Source organism: Balaenoptera musculus, chromosome 2, assembly GCF_009873245.2.
Source record: "Balaenoptera musculus isolate JJ_BM4_2016_0621 chromosome 2, mBalMus1.pri.v3, whole genome shotgun sequence".
Classification (NCBI taxonomy): domain Eukaryota; kingdom Metazoa; phylum Chordata; class Mammalia; order Artiodactyla; family Balaenopteridae; genus Balaenoptera; species Balaenoptera musculus.
In genome coordinates, this window is record NC_045786.1 from 51,210,715 (window position 1) to 51,228,153 (window position 17,439).

At 38.2% G+C, this 17,439-nt stretch overlaps 1 protein-coding gene across 8 annotated transcripts in view; it reads right to left on the bottom strand.

Moving 5' to 3' along the window:
• Positions 1 to 17,439, bottom strand: part of CERS3 (ceramide synthase 3) — a 110,478-nt gene that overhangs the window by 80,545 nt on the left and 12,494 nt on the right. For all 8 annotated transcript variants that reach the window (XR_005018744.1, XM_036843299.1, XM_036843294.1 and 5 more), the window contains exon 2: positions 8,491 to 8,664. Coding sequence is in view for 7 of the 8 variants with exons in the window: in XM_036843299.1 (XP_036699194.1) it covers positions 8,491 to 8,663 (173 nt within the window). In the remaining variant the exon portion in view is untranslated. The remainder of the gene's footprint in view (positions 1 to 8,490; positions 8,665 to 17,439) is intronic.

Below are 17,439 nucleotides of genomic sequence, written 5' to 3' on the forward strand. Positions count from 1 at the left end.
TTTATTTGTCCTCCCATTGCCTTTGGCTTCCATGGTTGCTGATGAGAAATCAATTCAATCTTACTGAGGATCGCTTTTATGTGATGAGATGCTCTTCTCTTGCTGTTTTCAAGATTCTTTGTCTTTCAACAGTTTGCTTATGATGTATCTAGATATGGATCTCTTTAAGTTTATCCTACTTGGAATTTGTTTAGCTTCTTGGATATATAGATTAATGATTGTCATCCAATTTTGGGAAATTTTTAGCCAATTATCTCTTCAAATATTTTCTATCATCCTGTTCATTTCCTCCTCTTCTTCTGGAGTTCCTGTTATGCATATGTTGCTGTGCTTGATGGTGTCCCACAGGTCCCTGAGGCTTTTTTTCTACAATTTTGTTTTCTGTTCCTCAGACTGCTGACTTTTTCTTTCGCCTGCTCAAATATGCTGTTAAGGCCCTCCAGTGAATTTTTAATATAAGTTATTGTACTTGTCAAGTCCCAATTTCTATTTGATTTCTTTTTATAATTTATATCTCTTTATTGATATTCTTAATTTAGTGAGACATTGTTCTCATTCTTTCCTTAGTTTTTTTTTTTCTTTCCTTAGTTTTTAAGCATGGTTTTCTCTAGTTCTTTGAGCATATTTAAAATAGCTGACTTAAGGTCTTGTCTAATAAGAGGTCCAACATCTAGGCTTTGTAAGGGACACTCTCTACTGATTGCTGTTTTTTTCCTGTGTATGGGCCATACTTTCTTGTTTCTTTGCATGTCTTATAATTTTTTGTTGAAAAGTGGACAAGTTTAATAATATAATGTGACAACTCTGGAAATCAGATTATCCCCATACTCAGAGTTTGTTGTTGTCCATTTGTTTGTTTACATTTTTGAACTGATCTATAAAGTCTGTATTCTTTGTCATGTGTGGGCACTAAAGTATCTATTAGGTTAGCTTAGTGGTCTCCTAATGATTAGACAGAGATTTCCTTAAATACCTGGAACCAATAAGTCTTCCACTGTTTACTAAGGGGCTCTGTGTATGTTTCAGGGCACACCTTCAACACTAAGATAGTGGACAACTCTGCCTTAGCCTTCACTTCCTGTTTGCACAGAGCCTCAAGGTCATCCAGAGGTGAGAACTTAAGGTCTACTAAGGCCTTACCTGAGCATGTGGATGGCCCTGGGCATGCCCAAAGCTCTACAAATTCAAGTGGTCTTATTTCCAAGAATAAGTCAGAGCTTTTCAAAACCCCCTGTGGACATATCATTTCCCAGCTTATCCTTTAAAAAGAAAAGCTGTTAGTTTATTGTTTGCCCCAACTGTTATCCACTACCTTAGGCAGTTCCAAAGTTAATCAATTGCCTCTAATTGTTTTAGACAAGCACCCCTCCTCTCCCCAAGGAAAAAGGCAAATAAAGACAGCTTGTGAGTAGTGCCCTTCCAGGGAACCACCAGACAGGTCAGATAATGACAGTTCTCTGGGAATGATGCTTTGAAGGAGCTCCAACTCTGTTCTGCTTCCTTCAACGGCTGCCAGGCTGCTGGTTTCCACTGAAATTGTGGGCTGTTGGTTTTTCAAGACTGTCACAGAGGACGAAAGGTAAGGACAGAAATAGGGCAAGTTAAAATGCCACAAAGCTTGCTGTTCTTTCCAACAGTCAGCTATTTTTCTTAAATAACACTCTCCAGATTGCTGCAAGTCTTTGGCTAATTCTAAATTCTGAAAAGTTGATCTTGACAATTTTTGCCAGTTTTCTGATTTTAGGAAAGAGAAAATTTTCAGAGGCCCTTACTCTGACATTTTTGTTAACTTTCAGTGTGTAGTGGTGTTAATTTGCATTTTGCTAATGACTAATGATGTTGAACATCTTTTTATGTGTTTACTTGCTATTTGTATATCTCCTTTGGTGAGGATTCTGCTCAAATATTCTGCCCATTTAAAAAAATCAAGTTATTTCTTTGTTTATTATTGAGTTACATATTCTGAATTTAATATACTATTTATTTTTTTTATTTTTTATTTTTTTATCTCCCTCCCATCCTCCCTATCCCACCCCTCAAGGTGGTCACAAAGCACTGAGCTGATCTCCCTGTGATGTGCAGCTGCTTCCCACTAGCTATCTATTTTACATTTGGTAGTGTATATATGTCCATACCACTCTCTCACTTCATCCTAACTTACCCTTCCCCCTCCCCGTGTCCTCAAGTCCATTCTCTACGTCTGCGTGTTTATACTTGTCCTGCCTCTGGGTTCTTCAGAACAATTTTTTTTTCCCTTAGATTCCATATATATGTGTTAGCATACAGTATTTGTTTTTCTCTTTCTGACTTACTTCACTCTGTATGACAGACTCTATTATTGAGTTATATATTCTGAATTTAAGTCCCTCATCAGATACATATTTTGTTCACATTTTCTCCTAATCTGTCTTATCTTTTCATTTTACTGACATCTTTTAAAAATAACTATTAATGCATTTTTACATATCATATAATTCACCATTTTCAAGTATACTACTCAGTGATTTTTTTCTTTTTTAGTAAATTTACCAAGCTGTACAATTATCACCATGAGTCAGCTTTAGAACATTTTCATCATCCCACTATAATACCTCATACATATTTACTTTAATCCCTCTTTCCTGTTAATCATGCCACAGGCAGTCACTAATCTACTTTCTGTCTTTATAGCTGCACCTTTTGTGGATATTTAACATAATGGAATCATACAATATGTGGTTGCTTGTGCCTGGCTTCTTTCATTGAGTTTAATGTTTTTGAGATACATCAATGTATTTGGATGCATTTGGAGTTCAGTCCTTTTTATTGCCAAATAATCTATTGTATAGATACACATACATTAACAATGTCTTTTGAAGAACATTTTAGCAATTTAACAAGAGAAATAAAAGCATATGCCCAAATTCTTCTATTCAAATGTTCATAGAAACTTTATTCATTATAGCCAAAAAACTGTAAAGAATCCAAATTTCCATCACCTAATTAAAGGATAATAAATTTCAATATATCAATATGTTGAAAGACTACTCAGCAATGACAAGGAATCACTGATACATATAATAACATGAAAAAAATCTCAAAAGCATTATGCTAAGTGAAAGAAATCAGACACAAAAGACTATAATCTATATGATTCCATCTATAGGAAATCTTAGAAAAGCCAAATTATACTGACAGAAAGCATTTTAGTGATTGCAAGGAGGTAGTAAGTAGGAAGAGGATTAACTGAACAGGGTACAGGGGAGTTTTCAGCCAATGGAAATCTCCTATATCATAATCGTGGTGACAGTTACATGACTGTATACTTTTGTCAAAATGTGTCAAATTTTGGATGAACTTTCTTGTATGTAAATCATACCTCAGTAAAGATGATTTTTTAAAAGCATGATACGTCCCTATTCTTCCTTCATTTCTAACAAAGGCTCCATTGTCTGCCAGGTCAGGCTATTCTAGTACTTACTTAGAAGTTTCTGTGTTTAATTAAATGCTGGAAATTTTAGTTATGAATGATCATTTAACCCTTAAATTCATTGTTTATAACCACGGAGTTGAATAACAATTTTCCTAGGGACTTCCCTGGCGGTCCAGTGGTTGAGACTCCACACTCCCAATGCATGGGGCATGGGTTCGATCCCTGATCAGGAACTAAGATCCCACATGAAGCACTGCGTGGCCAAAAAAAAAAAAAAAAAAAAAAAAAAAATTTTCCTAAAAGACTCTGATAAAATATATAAGCCAATCCAACTTCCAGATGGCCTAAGTTCTCCTGAAAATGACCTATATATTTCAGAGACACATAAAAACAAACTTATTATGCACCAGATGTACACAGAGCAATGTGGATAGATCATAAAACATAGTGCTGTATTAAAAAAAAAAGAAGATATGGAAGAAGGTCTTATCACCATACCATTTATGTCAACTAACAATACATGTACTTTAAGTTCACACTCATGTTTTACTGGGTTATACAAACACAAAGCCATCAAATACATACAGCAGGAATGGGAACAGGACTAGGAAATGAGGATAAAAGGTAATTAATGAAAAAGTTAATTCAAATCAGTCAATCAATCAAAAGAGATCTAATACAGACCAAAGACAGCATGCTGTAATTCAATGAATATGATTAATTCCCCCTCTGCATAAAAGTTCCAAATAAAACAAAAACTAAGATGATCTTAAAACTAACAAAGACTCAAAAAACATATATGACAGGATTTTGGATAAATAATAGAATTGGGTCATTTATCTAACCTACTAGTTAAAAATTTTTATTGGAGTAAACACTCGTTGTTTTTACTAGTAGAATAACACAAATACAAAATGGTTTAATATGGCAGGGTTCTCAATCATACTCACTCAATGTTATCTCCTCAAATATTAGAAATGAAGAAATTAGCAAAAATAAAAAAGCAAAGCAGGATTAAGAAAAGAAGATTTATTCACAGTAAGGGAATACAACCAATCTCAAAGCCAAACAAAGTATAACATTCCCCTCTAGAGAGTCATGTGAGAGATAAGTACACACAATGGATAAAAATACATATCCATAGCATATTTGCTGATATGAGGATCGTATCTACAAAGCATTAATTTAAAGAAGAAAGAGAAATAATGGTCCTGTTTGTTAACATGTCCAGGCTTCAAGGACAGAAATAACATTTTCCGTAGAACAGAGGAAGTATATAAGTACAGTTTTCTACTTTAGCATTATCCTTTCATTTCAAAAAAAATATAGAAAATCAATCAATTCATGTTATGTAAGTGTAAATAAATGTGAATAGGTACTTAATTAAAAACCTATTTTGAGGGCTTCCCTGGTGGCGCAGTGGTTGAGAATCTGCCTGCCAATGCAGGGGACTCGGATTCGAGCCCTGGTCTGGGAAGAGCCCGCGTGCCGCGGAGCAACTGGGCCCGTGAGCCGCAATTACTGAGCCTGCACGTCTGGAGCCTGTGCTCCGCAACAAGGGAGGCCGCGATAATGAGAGGCCCGTGCACCGCGATGAAGAGTGGCCCCCACTTGCCACAACTAGAGAAAGCCCTCGCACAGAAACGAAGACCCAACACAGCCAGAAATAAATAAATAAATAAATAAAATTTTTTAAAAAATAGCTTTACAAAACAATGACAAAAGAATGGGTAATTTGATATATATGGGCAAAACTTGAAATTTCAAGATAAGGACACTGAAATCATTAAAAAACACATTTAAAAAAACCTATTTTGAAAAAGGAGAGAATAAAGAAGCACAATATTTGATAAACTGAACTGAAAAGAGGAGGGAAATGACAGATCTTAGCTCTAGAAGGACCTTAGACTAAGATGAAATTTCCTGAACTTTCATTTTATTGATACGGAATAGAAGGGAAAAGTCCAAGAGGAAGAAAAGAGAACGTGAACTTCTGCTCCCATGTAAATGGTTCAAAGTTAGGTTAATTACCAGGGAATGAGTCTCAGGTTTGCTACTACTGCAGAACTGAGCCCTCAGATGGCCTCATTCAGACACCCACATAGCCCGCTCTTCCTTTAGCACTACGTCAGTTACCTGTGAGCTAAAAGCCAAGCAATCCCAGAGCACTACCCCCACATATTTTTTTTTCAATATTGTTTTACAGAATTAAAAAGAAGGCAGGCCTAGGCAGATATTAAGCATATGAAGTTTAAATACAGAAACAGAAACAGAAACAATAGCCTATTGCCATTAAGACTGATTCCCATTTCTTAAGGACTGAAAGGCTCTTTGACCAGAGTTTAATCAGAGGGTTTTATATGAGAGAACAAAATACCTGAAGTAATGCAAGTCTCAGATAACATTTAAATCCAATGTACATATTCTGAGACTGTTTCAAATGAAGACGGTTAGCAACAATCCTTTTTCAACTCCTGTAAACTGCTACACCTACCCTTCTTTAAAGAATCCCATCATGCCCTCATGTTGCTCAGTGGAAATGGTAGAGGTGGGGTATCTATTCACTGTACCATTAAGTAAAAGTAAAAAGATTACCTTCTGATTTTACCACCCCCATCCCTGCCTTGGACTCTTCCAGGACCATAATTTACTCTGAGATAATGTGCTTATTCCACAAGTGCTTAAATTTGAGTAGCTTAGATCCTCTCTAAATCATACTTCAGACACAAAAAAGAATGTATAGAAGAGTCTGGATATATTAGTTAGAAATTGTTATTCTAGACCCCTCCCCGTGAAAAAAATTAAAACATAAGGTAAAACTTGTAAGGAAAGGAAATTCTAAATACAAAGCAAATGTCAGTCACTTTCAAATGATCTATTTGTTTGTTCTATATCCATCTGTCTCTCTACTCCTTTCTGGGAAGGGCCCTTACTTCCTCATCTTAAATGGCTCCTGGTTAGTACTAAAAGATAAAAATGAGCCAGCCAAATCACAACTCTTGGTCACTTCCTAGAATGAGGAGGTGTAACACAAACACAGTCCAGGACAAAAGAAGGAAGCTTTCTTGTGATAAATATACCATGGGATATGCTGAAACACGGTGTCAAATTTATACGAATTTTTGATAGTTCAGAAAAGTTCACATTTGCTATCATTCTCTTAAGCCATGTCTTCTATACTCCCAAAGGATATTAATTTACTCTCTTTTGCCACCAGGAGTATTTCATTGTGAAAGCCCAAGAAGTACTGGTACAGGGGAAAATAAAAACCCAGCAACCCTGAACCTGGTGTCATACCATGGGGGTTTAAGTCCCAGATCTACTCCTGACATACTAACCATGAGATCACACCACTTATGATTTTCTGTACCTCTTAAAATATAAGTTTCTATTCAAATGCAAGGTGTAAGTAATATTTTATTTATGATCTAAGTGGTTAAGTCTAAGGCAAATGATATAGAAGCCCTGAAAAAATATAAACTTATACTTCAAAAAGCATGATCTTGCTCCCATGTTAAATTTTCCTTCATTCTATTGCATTAACAGAAATATGAAAAAAAAAAAGAGAGATATGAGACTAGTGGAGCAACACAGTTTTCTGTAGTGTCACGGGATGGAAAAAACTAAGGGTGAGTAATTGGGAGTTAAAGCTATAAGGAGTTACGAAAGACTATACTTAACCCCTTGAGAAGAAGCAAGAATGGTCCTAGGAATTAAAAGAAGATTGGATTCCTTCCTGATAATTTTTGGAGAGGCCAAGACCAGGGCATAACAAGTTGGTCCTCCACAACTATGCTGCTTTGGCAAACAAAAATTTTTCTAGTTCACTGTCTGATCAAAATGTTAAAAATGGATCTGTCCACCAAAAAGTAGGAAATCTGCAGTGCAAATAAGTAGAGGACCTGGATGCCAAGTTCAAAGATCACTAGACACTCTGCAAGAAAAGCAAGAATTTCAGGACAGCAGAGTAATTTGCTAATTTGGAAGTGCAGTGGCACAATGCTACTTTATTTACGCATTCTTTGACAAATCCAAACATGTGAGTAAAAGTAAAATTAACTGTCAAAAAGGAAGAACATTTTCAAATCTTCTCAGCTAGAGCTTAGTGGTATTGAGGGACTTTCTTTTCCTCCCAATAGCAATAGCATATTGTTGGCCCAAGTGAAGCTGTTATTTGTACAAAAACCTTTTGGACAATCCACAAAACAGAGTTGGTCAAACTAACTCTTGAGATAAGGACCCTGCAAATGGTTATAAACATATGATCTGCATTACAGTTAGTCTTGGACAAAATGATCTTTATCAGATTTTGTCTTAAGTTTATCCAACTCTTGACATTTGAATATTCGTTTTGCTCCAAAAAAATTAATGTGCTAATAACAGTTTTTTGAAATAGAGACAACTACAGAGATTATAGATGAACATTTATCTTCAGTTATCATAACACTAGTACAGTTTTAATAAAAGGTTGGAGGTAATATCTATTTAAATTAAATTAAGAAAAAGAAAAGAAGTTTACTTTTTCTGAGAAAGCAAATTGATATTTTTCTTTGATTTCCTTATACTTTGGAATGAAGGCCTGCTATTAAAACTTTCAATAAACCTTTAAAGTAAACTATGATATAAAGCAATATTAAGTTTGGTCTTTAATGAGCCATTTTTGCTATTTTATAGGCATTCTAAAATGATAATGCATCCCCTAGTCATACTCTCCTAATACTGCCAACAAAGACATGGGGATGCATATCCATTGTCAGACAACATGGTACATGGAAGATGAGCTGAGATCTTGTACCGTCATTGACACTAGTAAGCTCTGTGATCCTTAACCTCTCTTGATCTCAATTTTCTTCATTGTAAAACTAATGTACTTGAGGAGATTGTGTTTCTAATTTTTATTTGTTCAGTCTAGATAATATTTAGTGTGCATTTAATTTCATGAACTCCCCCAAGAATCTGTAGCCCATTAGTGGTGACCTCTGAATAACACATTCTTTAAGAATCTTACCAAAATTCTTTATACTAGAGGTGGGGCGAAGAAGGGGAATGGGGAGGAAAGACATACAAACACTACTTACTTTTCAAAAAAATGTCTGATAATTATCAAGCCAAAAGCATATGGAATGGTCATATATAAATGAGAGGGTTTCACAAAGACGAGTCCATCATGATCTTCAAGATCTGACCACTTTATTGTTGGAGGAAGCCAGAATCTTTCCAACCAAAACCAATCTTTAAACATCTGAAACATTCTAGAGAGATGGAAAAAGAATACATTAGACTTATAGAACAAATACTTAAAATTGAGACAACATTGACACCTTTACTCAAAATACCTAAACCAGAGAGTTTAGAACACAGGGTACTATTATTGAACAGAACGGAGTACTATTATTTACCAGGCTTCATGGAGCTTCATTGCATTAAACAGGAATTACTCTGCCAACACTCTCAGAAGAAATTCGGCTGTGGCATGGCAAACTGAAGTTTGACACACCACTGTTCACACTCTTGGCACAACATGTGTTAATATTATGGGTATGTGTCTTCCTCTTATATGTTTCTATCATATGAAAATTAATCTAACAATAATCTCTACAACTTCAACATGCCAAAGGCCAACCTCATGAAAGCTCCAAGTATGTATAAACCTTCACTAGTATCCTAAGAACTTCTCCAGGAGATAAAGGACAAGCATATTTAACTTTGTATTACAATAAAGAATTCAAATTAGTCCATGTCAACAAATATTTACAGAGATTCTATTATTTGTCAAGCCCTGTGCTAGGCACTGAGGATGCAAAGATTAAAAAGACAGCGTTCTTGCCTTAAGGACCTTATATTCTGTGGGCAAGGCAGGCCTGACAGAAAACTCTGACACACTTTTTTCAGGTACAATGAAACAGGTTTGTAGTGGGTGCTGTGGGAACAAGGTGACCAGCACTGAGCCCAGCCAAGACACGTCAGGAACGCCCACTGGAGCAGATGATCTTGAACAATGTTCAAGATGTCTTAAATGGTAAGTGGAAGTAAACCAGGGAAAGGCAGGAAAATGGGAAAAAGGGAATAGAAGTTTTAAGGAGAGAAAGTACACTGATCAAGTAACCAGAAACATAGACGAACATTTAGATGCTCCAATCTCATCATTTAGGCTATGACAATTTTAATCTTGACATTTTGACCTTGAGGATGTTTTGATGTAATCCTTTAACAGTTAATCTGAGAAAGAAGTCAAATGTCCTCAGATTCACAACAGGGTGGTCAAAATAACTCTGTCAAAACCTCTTGATTTGTAAATACCAGGTGCCCATGGAACACCGCCAGCAGTGTGGTTCTACCACAGCCTAAGAATCCAAGGTGTGGGATGCTGGGTCACACACAAGTGCCCAGAGTCTCGGTTTATTGTCCTGGCATAATTAGTAATAGTGCCCCTTCCTTTCAGAAGTGTCCCAGTTTGGGTAATAAATCATACGGCAACTCTCATCAAAAGGCTGGTGAGACAGTTCAGACTTGGTCACAGAGTGTCTGCAATCCAGGCTAAGGAGCTTGGGCTTTAACCAATGGAACCCAGGAAGAGTATTATGCAGAGGAATAAAATAATCAGATATTTTAGAAAGGTTGCTTGGGCAGCCAGGTCCTCTGCGAGCCCATGTGGTATCTTTGTGTCGATTAGAGGATGGTGTCTCCTCTGGGCAGACACAGCCCTTCTTCCCAGCAGAATGAGATCTGGGTTTCAACCTCCAGAACCCCCGGCCAGGCACACACATGGCCGCTCTCTGTACATTTCAGGACACACGAAGAATGGAGAGCAATTAGGAGTTTGAAGCACTAAATATGGTCAGAAGTTGGAAGCTGCAGAGAGCAGCGGTATCAGGGAGCTGAACATGCTGATCACGCCATTTATGAGATTACACATGAGATCCAAACTGGGTAGAGAATAAAGAGAGGCCAAGAAAGAAATGAGAAGGAGGGAAAAAAATACAAAACTCAAGGGACCAGAGGCCAAAGAACAAGTCTGGCGGGAGTGGGACCCAAGAGAGCGGGAAGACTCAATCAGAGGTGAGGATCAGAGTGGAGTATCAACATTACAGATTTCTGATTTCAGATGAGGAAGAATTCCAGAGTGTGGACCTCAATATGCTTCAGAAAAATCCACACCAAAACCAAATAACTAACCATGGTGAGATATTCCCTACTTTATTTCATTTCTCATCTGCTGCTCAGAGACATGTGCATGCAAAGTAGCAGGAAACCGGTCACACCCACACCTGCAAGCCTTGTGTGGAGAAGGAGAGAGGCTGCCTTCTTTTTCATGTATTAATCATTTTACTGTAACTTCTACCCTGGAGGAGGGTAAGCAGCATTAATACTGTCGCAAAATTGTGCAAATATGGTGGAATAAAGATCATCAAGAAATATTTATTGAATACTTTCTATCAGTCTTTGGGTCTACAGAAAGGAAAGGGATGATCTTAGACTTCAGGGAGCTTACAACTGGGTCAGGACTGACCTGGATCTGGATTCGGGAGGAGACAGTGAGAAGTGATGAAAGAGTTGTTAGGCAGGAAGAATTAACACACTTTGGCAAGGGAGCTGAGGATTCCAGCCTGGTTGCCTGGGCCATCTGACATAACTGACCAAAGAGGGAATTAAGAGAGGAAATCTGCGTTGAAGCGCACAGCCAGATTGGGTCAGAACAAGAGCAGGCACAATTCTTTGAGTGAGACTACAGCTGAAATTTAAACTTCCTACAGATCTTAGAAATGAGCCCAGGTCATGGGAGTCTCTCCTGTAATGGACAAACCTTGTACCATGCCTGTGTCCCTCACTGTATCAGAACGATCTACTCCTGCAAGGGCAGATCTATTTCTTCCTGAAAGTTTGCCTTAGCATGTTCATTACTTTATTAGCTCCAAATTTAATAGACTATGACTCAGGGAACAAATAGCAATGGCAGTGAGCTAGTTTTGATACTATTATAATAATCATTATACAAAATAGTTTGCTCACTCCTAAAATGCAACTCCAGGCAGTAAAGATTATTTTGTCCAGTGTGAAACACAACTAAATAAACAGCTTACAATGGTTATATAGGGGTTGCCACGCTAAATAATATGCAAGCAATGAAACAAGATTTGTTGAAAGCCTAGTAACTTTAATATTGAACAACCAAAAACATATATGGGGAGAGAGAAAGAACTCAGAAGTTAAGGGTGGCCCCCTGGAATATGTAGTTCAAATTGAGAAAAAAAATCTACACTATTTACTCTTTCTTCATGTGCTGCCACCAAACATCAATTACTGCTGCTTAAAAAGAGTTAAGAATCTCTTCTTCACAGGACACACAAAAATTAACTCAAAATGAAGCACAGTTCTAAATATAAGAGCTAAAATAATAACTCTCTTAGAATGTTATATAGGAGTAAATCTTCAGCACCTGGGGTTAAGCAAAGCCTTCTTGCATATGACACCCAAAGCACAAACAACAAAATAAAAAATAGATAAATTGGACTTCATCAAAATTAAAACATTTTGTGTTTCAATGGATACCATCAAGAAAGTTAAAAGACAATCCATAGAATGGGAGGAAATATTTGAAAATCATATATCTGATAAGGGACTTGTATTTAGAATGTATGAAGAACACTTAGAACTCAATAATAAAAGGACAAATAACCCAATTTTAAAATGGGCAAAGGATCTGAATAGACATTTCATCAAAGAAGATATACAAATGGCCAATAGGCACATGAAAAAATGCTCAACATCATTAGCCATGAGGGGAATGCAAATAAGAAACAAACCCAGAGATACCCTCATTATACCCACTAAGATGGCTATAACCAAAAAGATAACAATGTTGGCAGGATGTGGAGAAATTGGAACCCTCATATATTGCTTGAGGGAAAGTAAAATGGTGCAGCTGCTGTGGAAAACAGTCCGGCAGTTCCTTGAAATGTTAAACACGGAGTTACCATATGACCCAGCAATCCTACTCCTAGGTATATACTCAAGAGAATTGAAAGGATTCATGCTACGACATGGATGGCTCTTGAAAACATGCTAAGTAAAAGAAGCCAGGCACAAAAGGCACATATTGTATGATTCCGGTCATGTGAAATGTTCAGAATAGGCAAATATAGGGAGACAAACAGTAGGTTAGTAGTTCCTTAGGGTGTACACGGGGGTGTGGGAGGAAGTGGGGAGTGGCTGCCTACGGGTACAGGGTTTCTTTTGGGGGTGATGAAAATGTTCATAAATTGAATGTGGTGCTGGGTGCACAACTCTGTGAATATACTAAAAAAAAAATTAGATTGCACACTTTAAATGGGTGAATTATATGGTATGTGAGTTATATCTAAAATAAAAAAAGTTAAAAAGTCTCCTTCTGACTTATATATATTACCAAATGTAAAATAGATAGCTAGTGGGAAGCAGCCGCATAGCACAGGGAGATCAGCTCCGTGCTTTGTGACCACCTAGAGGGGTGAGATAGGGAGGGTGGGAGGGAGACGCAAGAGGGAGGAGATATGGGGATATATGTATATGTATAGCTGATTCACTTTGTTATCAAGCAGAAACTAACACACCATTGTAAAGCAATTATACTCCAATAAAGATGTTAAAAAAATTTTTTTTAATAAAATAAGTAAATAAATAAATAAGTCTCCTTCTCAGCTTCATCCTCCTTTAACCTTTACATCTTTTAATCCATGACTCAGCCTGAACTTCATGCTAAAGCTTCCTATCATCTCATTTAAGGGTCTTAAGTTTTTTGTTTTTTTTTTAAATTTTATTTATTTATTTATTTATTTATTTATTTATTTATTTATTTATGGCTGTCTTGGGTCTTCGTTTCTGTGCGAGGGCTTTCTCTAGTTGCAGCAAGTGGGGGCCACTCTTCATCGCGGTGCGCAGGCCTCTCACTATCGCGGCCTCTCTTGTGGAGCACAGGTTCCATACGCACAGGCTCAGCAATTGTGGCTCACGGGCCTAGTTGCTCCGCAGCATGTGGAATCTTCCCAGACCAGGGCTCGAACCCGTGTCCCCTGCATTGGCAGGCAGATTCTCAACCGCTGCGCCACCAGGGAAGCCCAGGGTCTTAAGTTTTACCTCCCAAATTCACCTGAGTCAAGGTTGTGTCCATGGGCAATTCCCAGGTGGTGCAGTGGTTAGTGCTCCATACTTTCACTGCCAAGGATGTGGGTTTGATCCTTGGTCAAGGAACTAAGATCCCGCAAGCTGTTTGATCCTTGGTCAAGGAACTAAGATCCCGCAAGCTGTCCGGGGCAGCCAAAAAAAAAAAAAAAAAAGATTGTGTTCATGAACCCAGAAAAATAAATCGTGAAGGAAACACTATATCCAGATTCAGACTTCAGCATGATTTTAAAGTTAATGGCTTTCTGGGAGAAAAAAAAATATTTCATGCTTTAAAAAGTAAAAACAGACTAACTCCTCTGAAGGAGAAATGGTTCTCTCAGATGACAGACTTTGGTATAGAGTGTTCAGTAGACATCCACAGGTCAACAGTCTAGCTCTGGGCAGTGGGCTTTACTCATCCAGGCTAACCCTCCAGCCAGCCTCTCTACCATACTTGCTCTCAAGATGAGGTCCAGGGCTAAGCAGAGAGAGAACGGGGACTGGCACTCTCTTCCTCTTTTCTGCCATTTCAGTCTAGTAGCAAGAAGCAAGTCATATTCTCTTAGCCTCTCAGTAGCTGTCTTAAGGCCCCAAGCTTGTTCCAGGACCTCTGGCATCCTTTACAGTCATCTTTCCCTGACTCTAGTGTACAGGATGTGCTGTTCTAGAGGTAGCCCAGCTTCCAGCCCTCCTAGTAGCAGAGGAAATCAGCAATGTGTGTAGAGTTGGTACCATGCCTTTCCCACTGTGAAAGCCAAGATGGACAATTCTCCATCTGCTAGCAGTTGGCCTGGAATGGCCTGGGGTTGGCAAAATGGAGGCTTTACTCAGGACTTTGAATCTGGACCAGACCGGGACGAGCAGCACCAGCAGCAGATGGCATTCTGCCTAGGCTGCTGCTGCTGAGAAGACAGCTGTCATCTCTCGGCTTCCTGGCTTTCCTGATCGCCTTAGTCTCTTGGCTTCTACTGTGGTCCAGGTCTGGTCCACCACCCTTCTTTTGGTGCTGTGAGTCACTTTCAGTGAAGCCTTTTGTTTAAGGTAGTAAGAAAGAGGTGGATTCCATTGCTTACAATCAAGGGCACTGACTGATACACCTAGCATTTTCCCCACTCTCCTTCAGGAGAAACGGACAACTCCAATTCAGCTGTCTGAACCTTAAATTTAGCAGAAGTGCCTGTTCTTAGGATTTCCTTCTAAAGTTTAAATGGAGAAGCAGGAACTCCCTTGAGTAACTGAGGAGGGGCTGGTAACTTGTAGCATCTGTCAGTTTCTCCCTCTGGTTAGCCTTGGATCTCATCTTGCCCGCAATGGACACTTGTTGGTCCCCTTTTCTTTCTTTCTCTCCCATTTTTGCTCCTGTTCCGCCTACATTTCAAATGTGACAGTGGCACTCAGTCACTACTTAAGGGTTTTTTGGTTGTTCAGTGTAACAGAGGCTGCAGGCTTCCCTGACTCAGCCTTAAAAAGATGCTTGGTGGATGACAAACATTACCTACACAGTGAGTGGAACGGTACCTGTATGGTGTGTTAACTAACTATTGTGATATTTAAACAATCCTCAGATGGAAAGAGAATTAGAAAATATTGAGATGGAGAGATACCTGTGTTTTTAAAACCCCACAAGTTACTGCTCTAAAAAAAAAAAATCCTGAGCATTTGCAACAATGAATCTGTCATTCAGGAGCCCTGCCTGTGACTCAGTCACTTTTGAACACTCTGAGAAGCTCACTGACTCCCACATCAAACTCCTAGCCCATTTCTCATCTTGATTCATTTGGCTGAACTCTAGGCCTTTCTGGCAACTGAAAATTGCCAACCGTGTTGACAACTTTTCAGTCTCTGCTTAGTGTTCTCTCTGAAGCAAATGTATTCATTTACCCCTTGACCATTCTCAGTCCCTTTTTTCTCATCAGCTACTCAAACTCCATTTTCTCCCATCCTTTGTACATTCTCTAAGTACTGAAATTCCTACTTACATAAAAAAAAAATCTGAAGGAACTACAATTTTTATTTATATAAAAGAATCTGAAGCTATTTTTAAAAATAGGAAATATTTACAAGAAAAGTACCTGCAGTTATTTCTTTTTACTTTGGGGAAGTTCAGTAATGGAGGTGGCATCATAGCCCAGCTGTGTTTTCCCACTAATACTGTGGAAATTTTAAACCCTATTTTCAACTCCAGCTGCCAGTAGTTTGCAGGAAGACAATCTAATGAATGTAGGTTTTTATGACTCATTATTTTCTGACCTCATGGATACAGAACCCATCAGGGTGAAGGAAGCCTGTTGAGCCACTTTCTCAGACACACACCATTAAATCTGACCTTAAGACTTGAAGAAATAAAATCATCTGGGTTACAAGTTTATCACTATTTGAAGCAACATTTTTGTAAAGTACTGAAAAAATGTGGTACTCAAACTATTGCTGAGGTAAGGACTCCAAGTCAGGCTGAGTCTTTGGACAGCTTCTGGTAATTATCCATCTAATCCCTACTGTAAACATCACAGCAGTTTAGAAGATAACTCTACAGAACATATCTCTTGGATAGAGGGGAGTGACAAGAAAGTATCTCCACAGAACAGAAAATATCTCTCAGGTAGAGGACGGTGATGAGAAATGGGAAGTTAGGAAAACAAGTTAAATTGAAGTAAAGGCATATTCCTGAGCAATGCAGTGAGAGACACTCTTGAATCAGTATTCACAATTTCTGAGTATTATTATGGTTGGAGGATATGAGAGTTGGTGAGAGTTTTTGTGACTGGGTGACCAGCTGGATTACAGAGGGACCAGGGTTCTCTGGTGAAGAGAAAGTCAGCTCCAGAAGAGCAAGGACCTTGTGTGGCTCATACACTACTGTATACCCAAAGTTTGCCACACAGTAGACACTATACAAGTGCTTGCTGAATGAACTGATGGAGGGTTTACTGAGGCTGGAATGGAGTTTTGAACAATAAAGGCGTGACACTATGGCCAAAAATTATATCTAATTTATTGATAACTATGTACAACTTCATTTTCATTAGTTGGAGAACAATTTTTAAAATTTGGTGTAGGAGGTCAGGTAAACATGTTTATCTACCTTTAGTCTACCTTAACTCTACTAACTCAGCCAAAAGAACTGGTTTATGCCTTTAAGATAAAACACAAAAGAAAACATGAGCAGCTACTTGCTTCCTGTGAACAGTGTAAGGACTGAGCCAGCTGTAAATTCCAATTCTGAAAGCATTTTAAGTTGCGCCATTTCACATGGATAAGACAATGCAAATGACAGAGCAACTTAACTCTGAAGGATATTTATTATGACTAAGTTAGTTTATAAAAAGCTAATAAATGTCTGGGCTTATAGCTTTAGAAAACTGAAGAGAAGGAAAAAAAAACCCTATACTCTATGTAAAGAAGTAATTAACTTACAACAAGATAAAAACAATTTTAATTTCCTCATATTGAATTTTACAATTATACCAACTTAAAGCCTCAAAGAAATTCAGAACAGATTTAGAGATGAAAAAGAAAATTTCAGAAGATCTGTAGCAAAAACATGGTATTGCCTCAAAGATGCCATTGAGGGGTGTCAGGATGTCCTAAGTATCCATTGATTCTGCCTTTTAGTTACAGACCCCCACCCCCCCAAGTTTAACCTGGCACGTGGCTGCCCTGCCACACGAGGCAACATTTCCCAACCTCCCTCTAGCACAGATAGGTGCGGCCATGCGTGACCATGTCTGGGTCAATGACACAGGAGTGGGAACTGATTTGGGTAATCTCCCTAAAGACCAAGCTGCATGTCCCGGCTTCTCTCTGTCTTCCTTCCTGACAGCTGGAAATGGGGATGACAGAACTGGAGCAATTTTTGAAGCCAATTAGCACATTAGCCCTGGTCCACC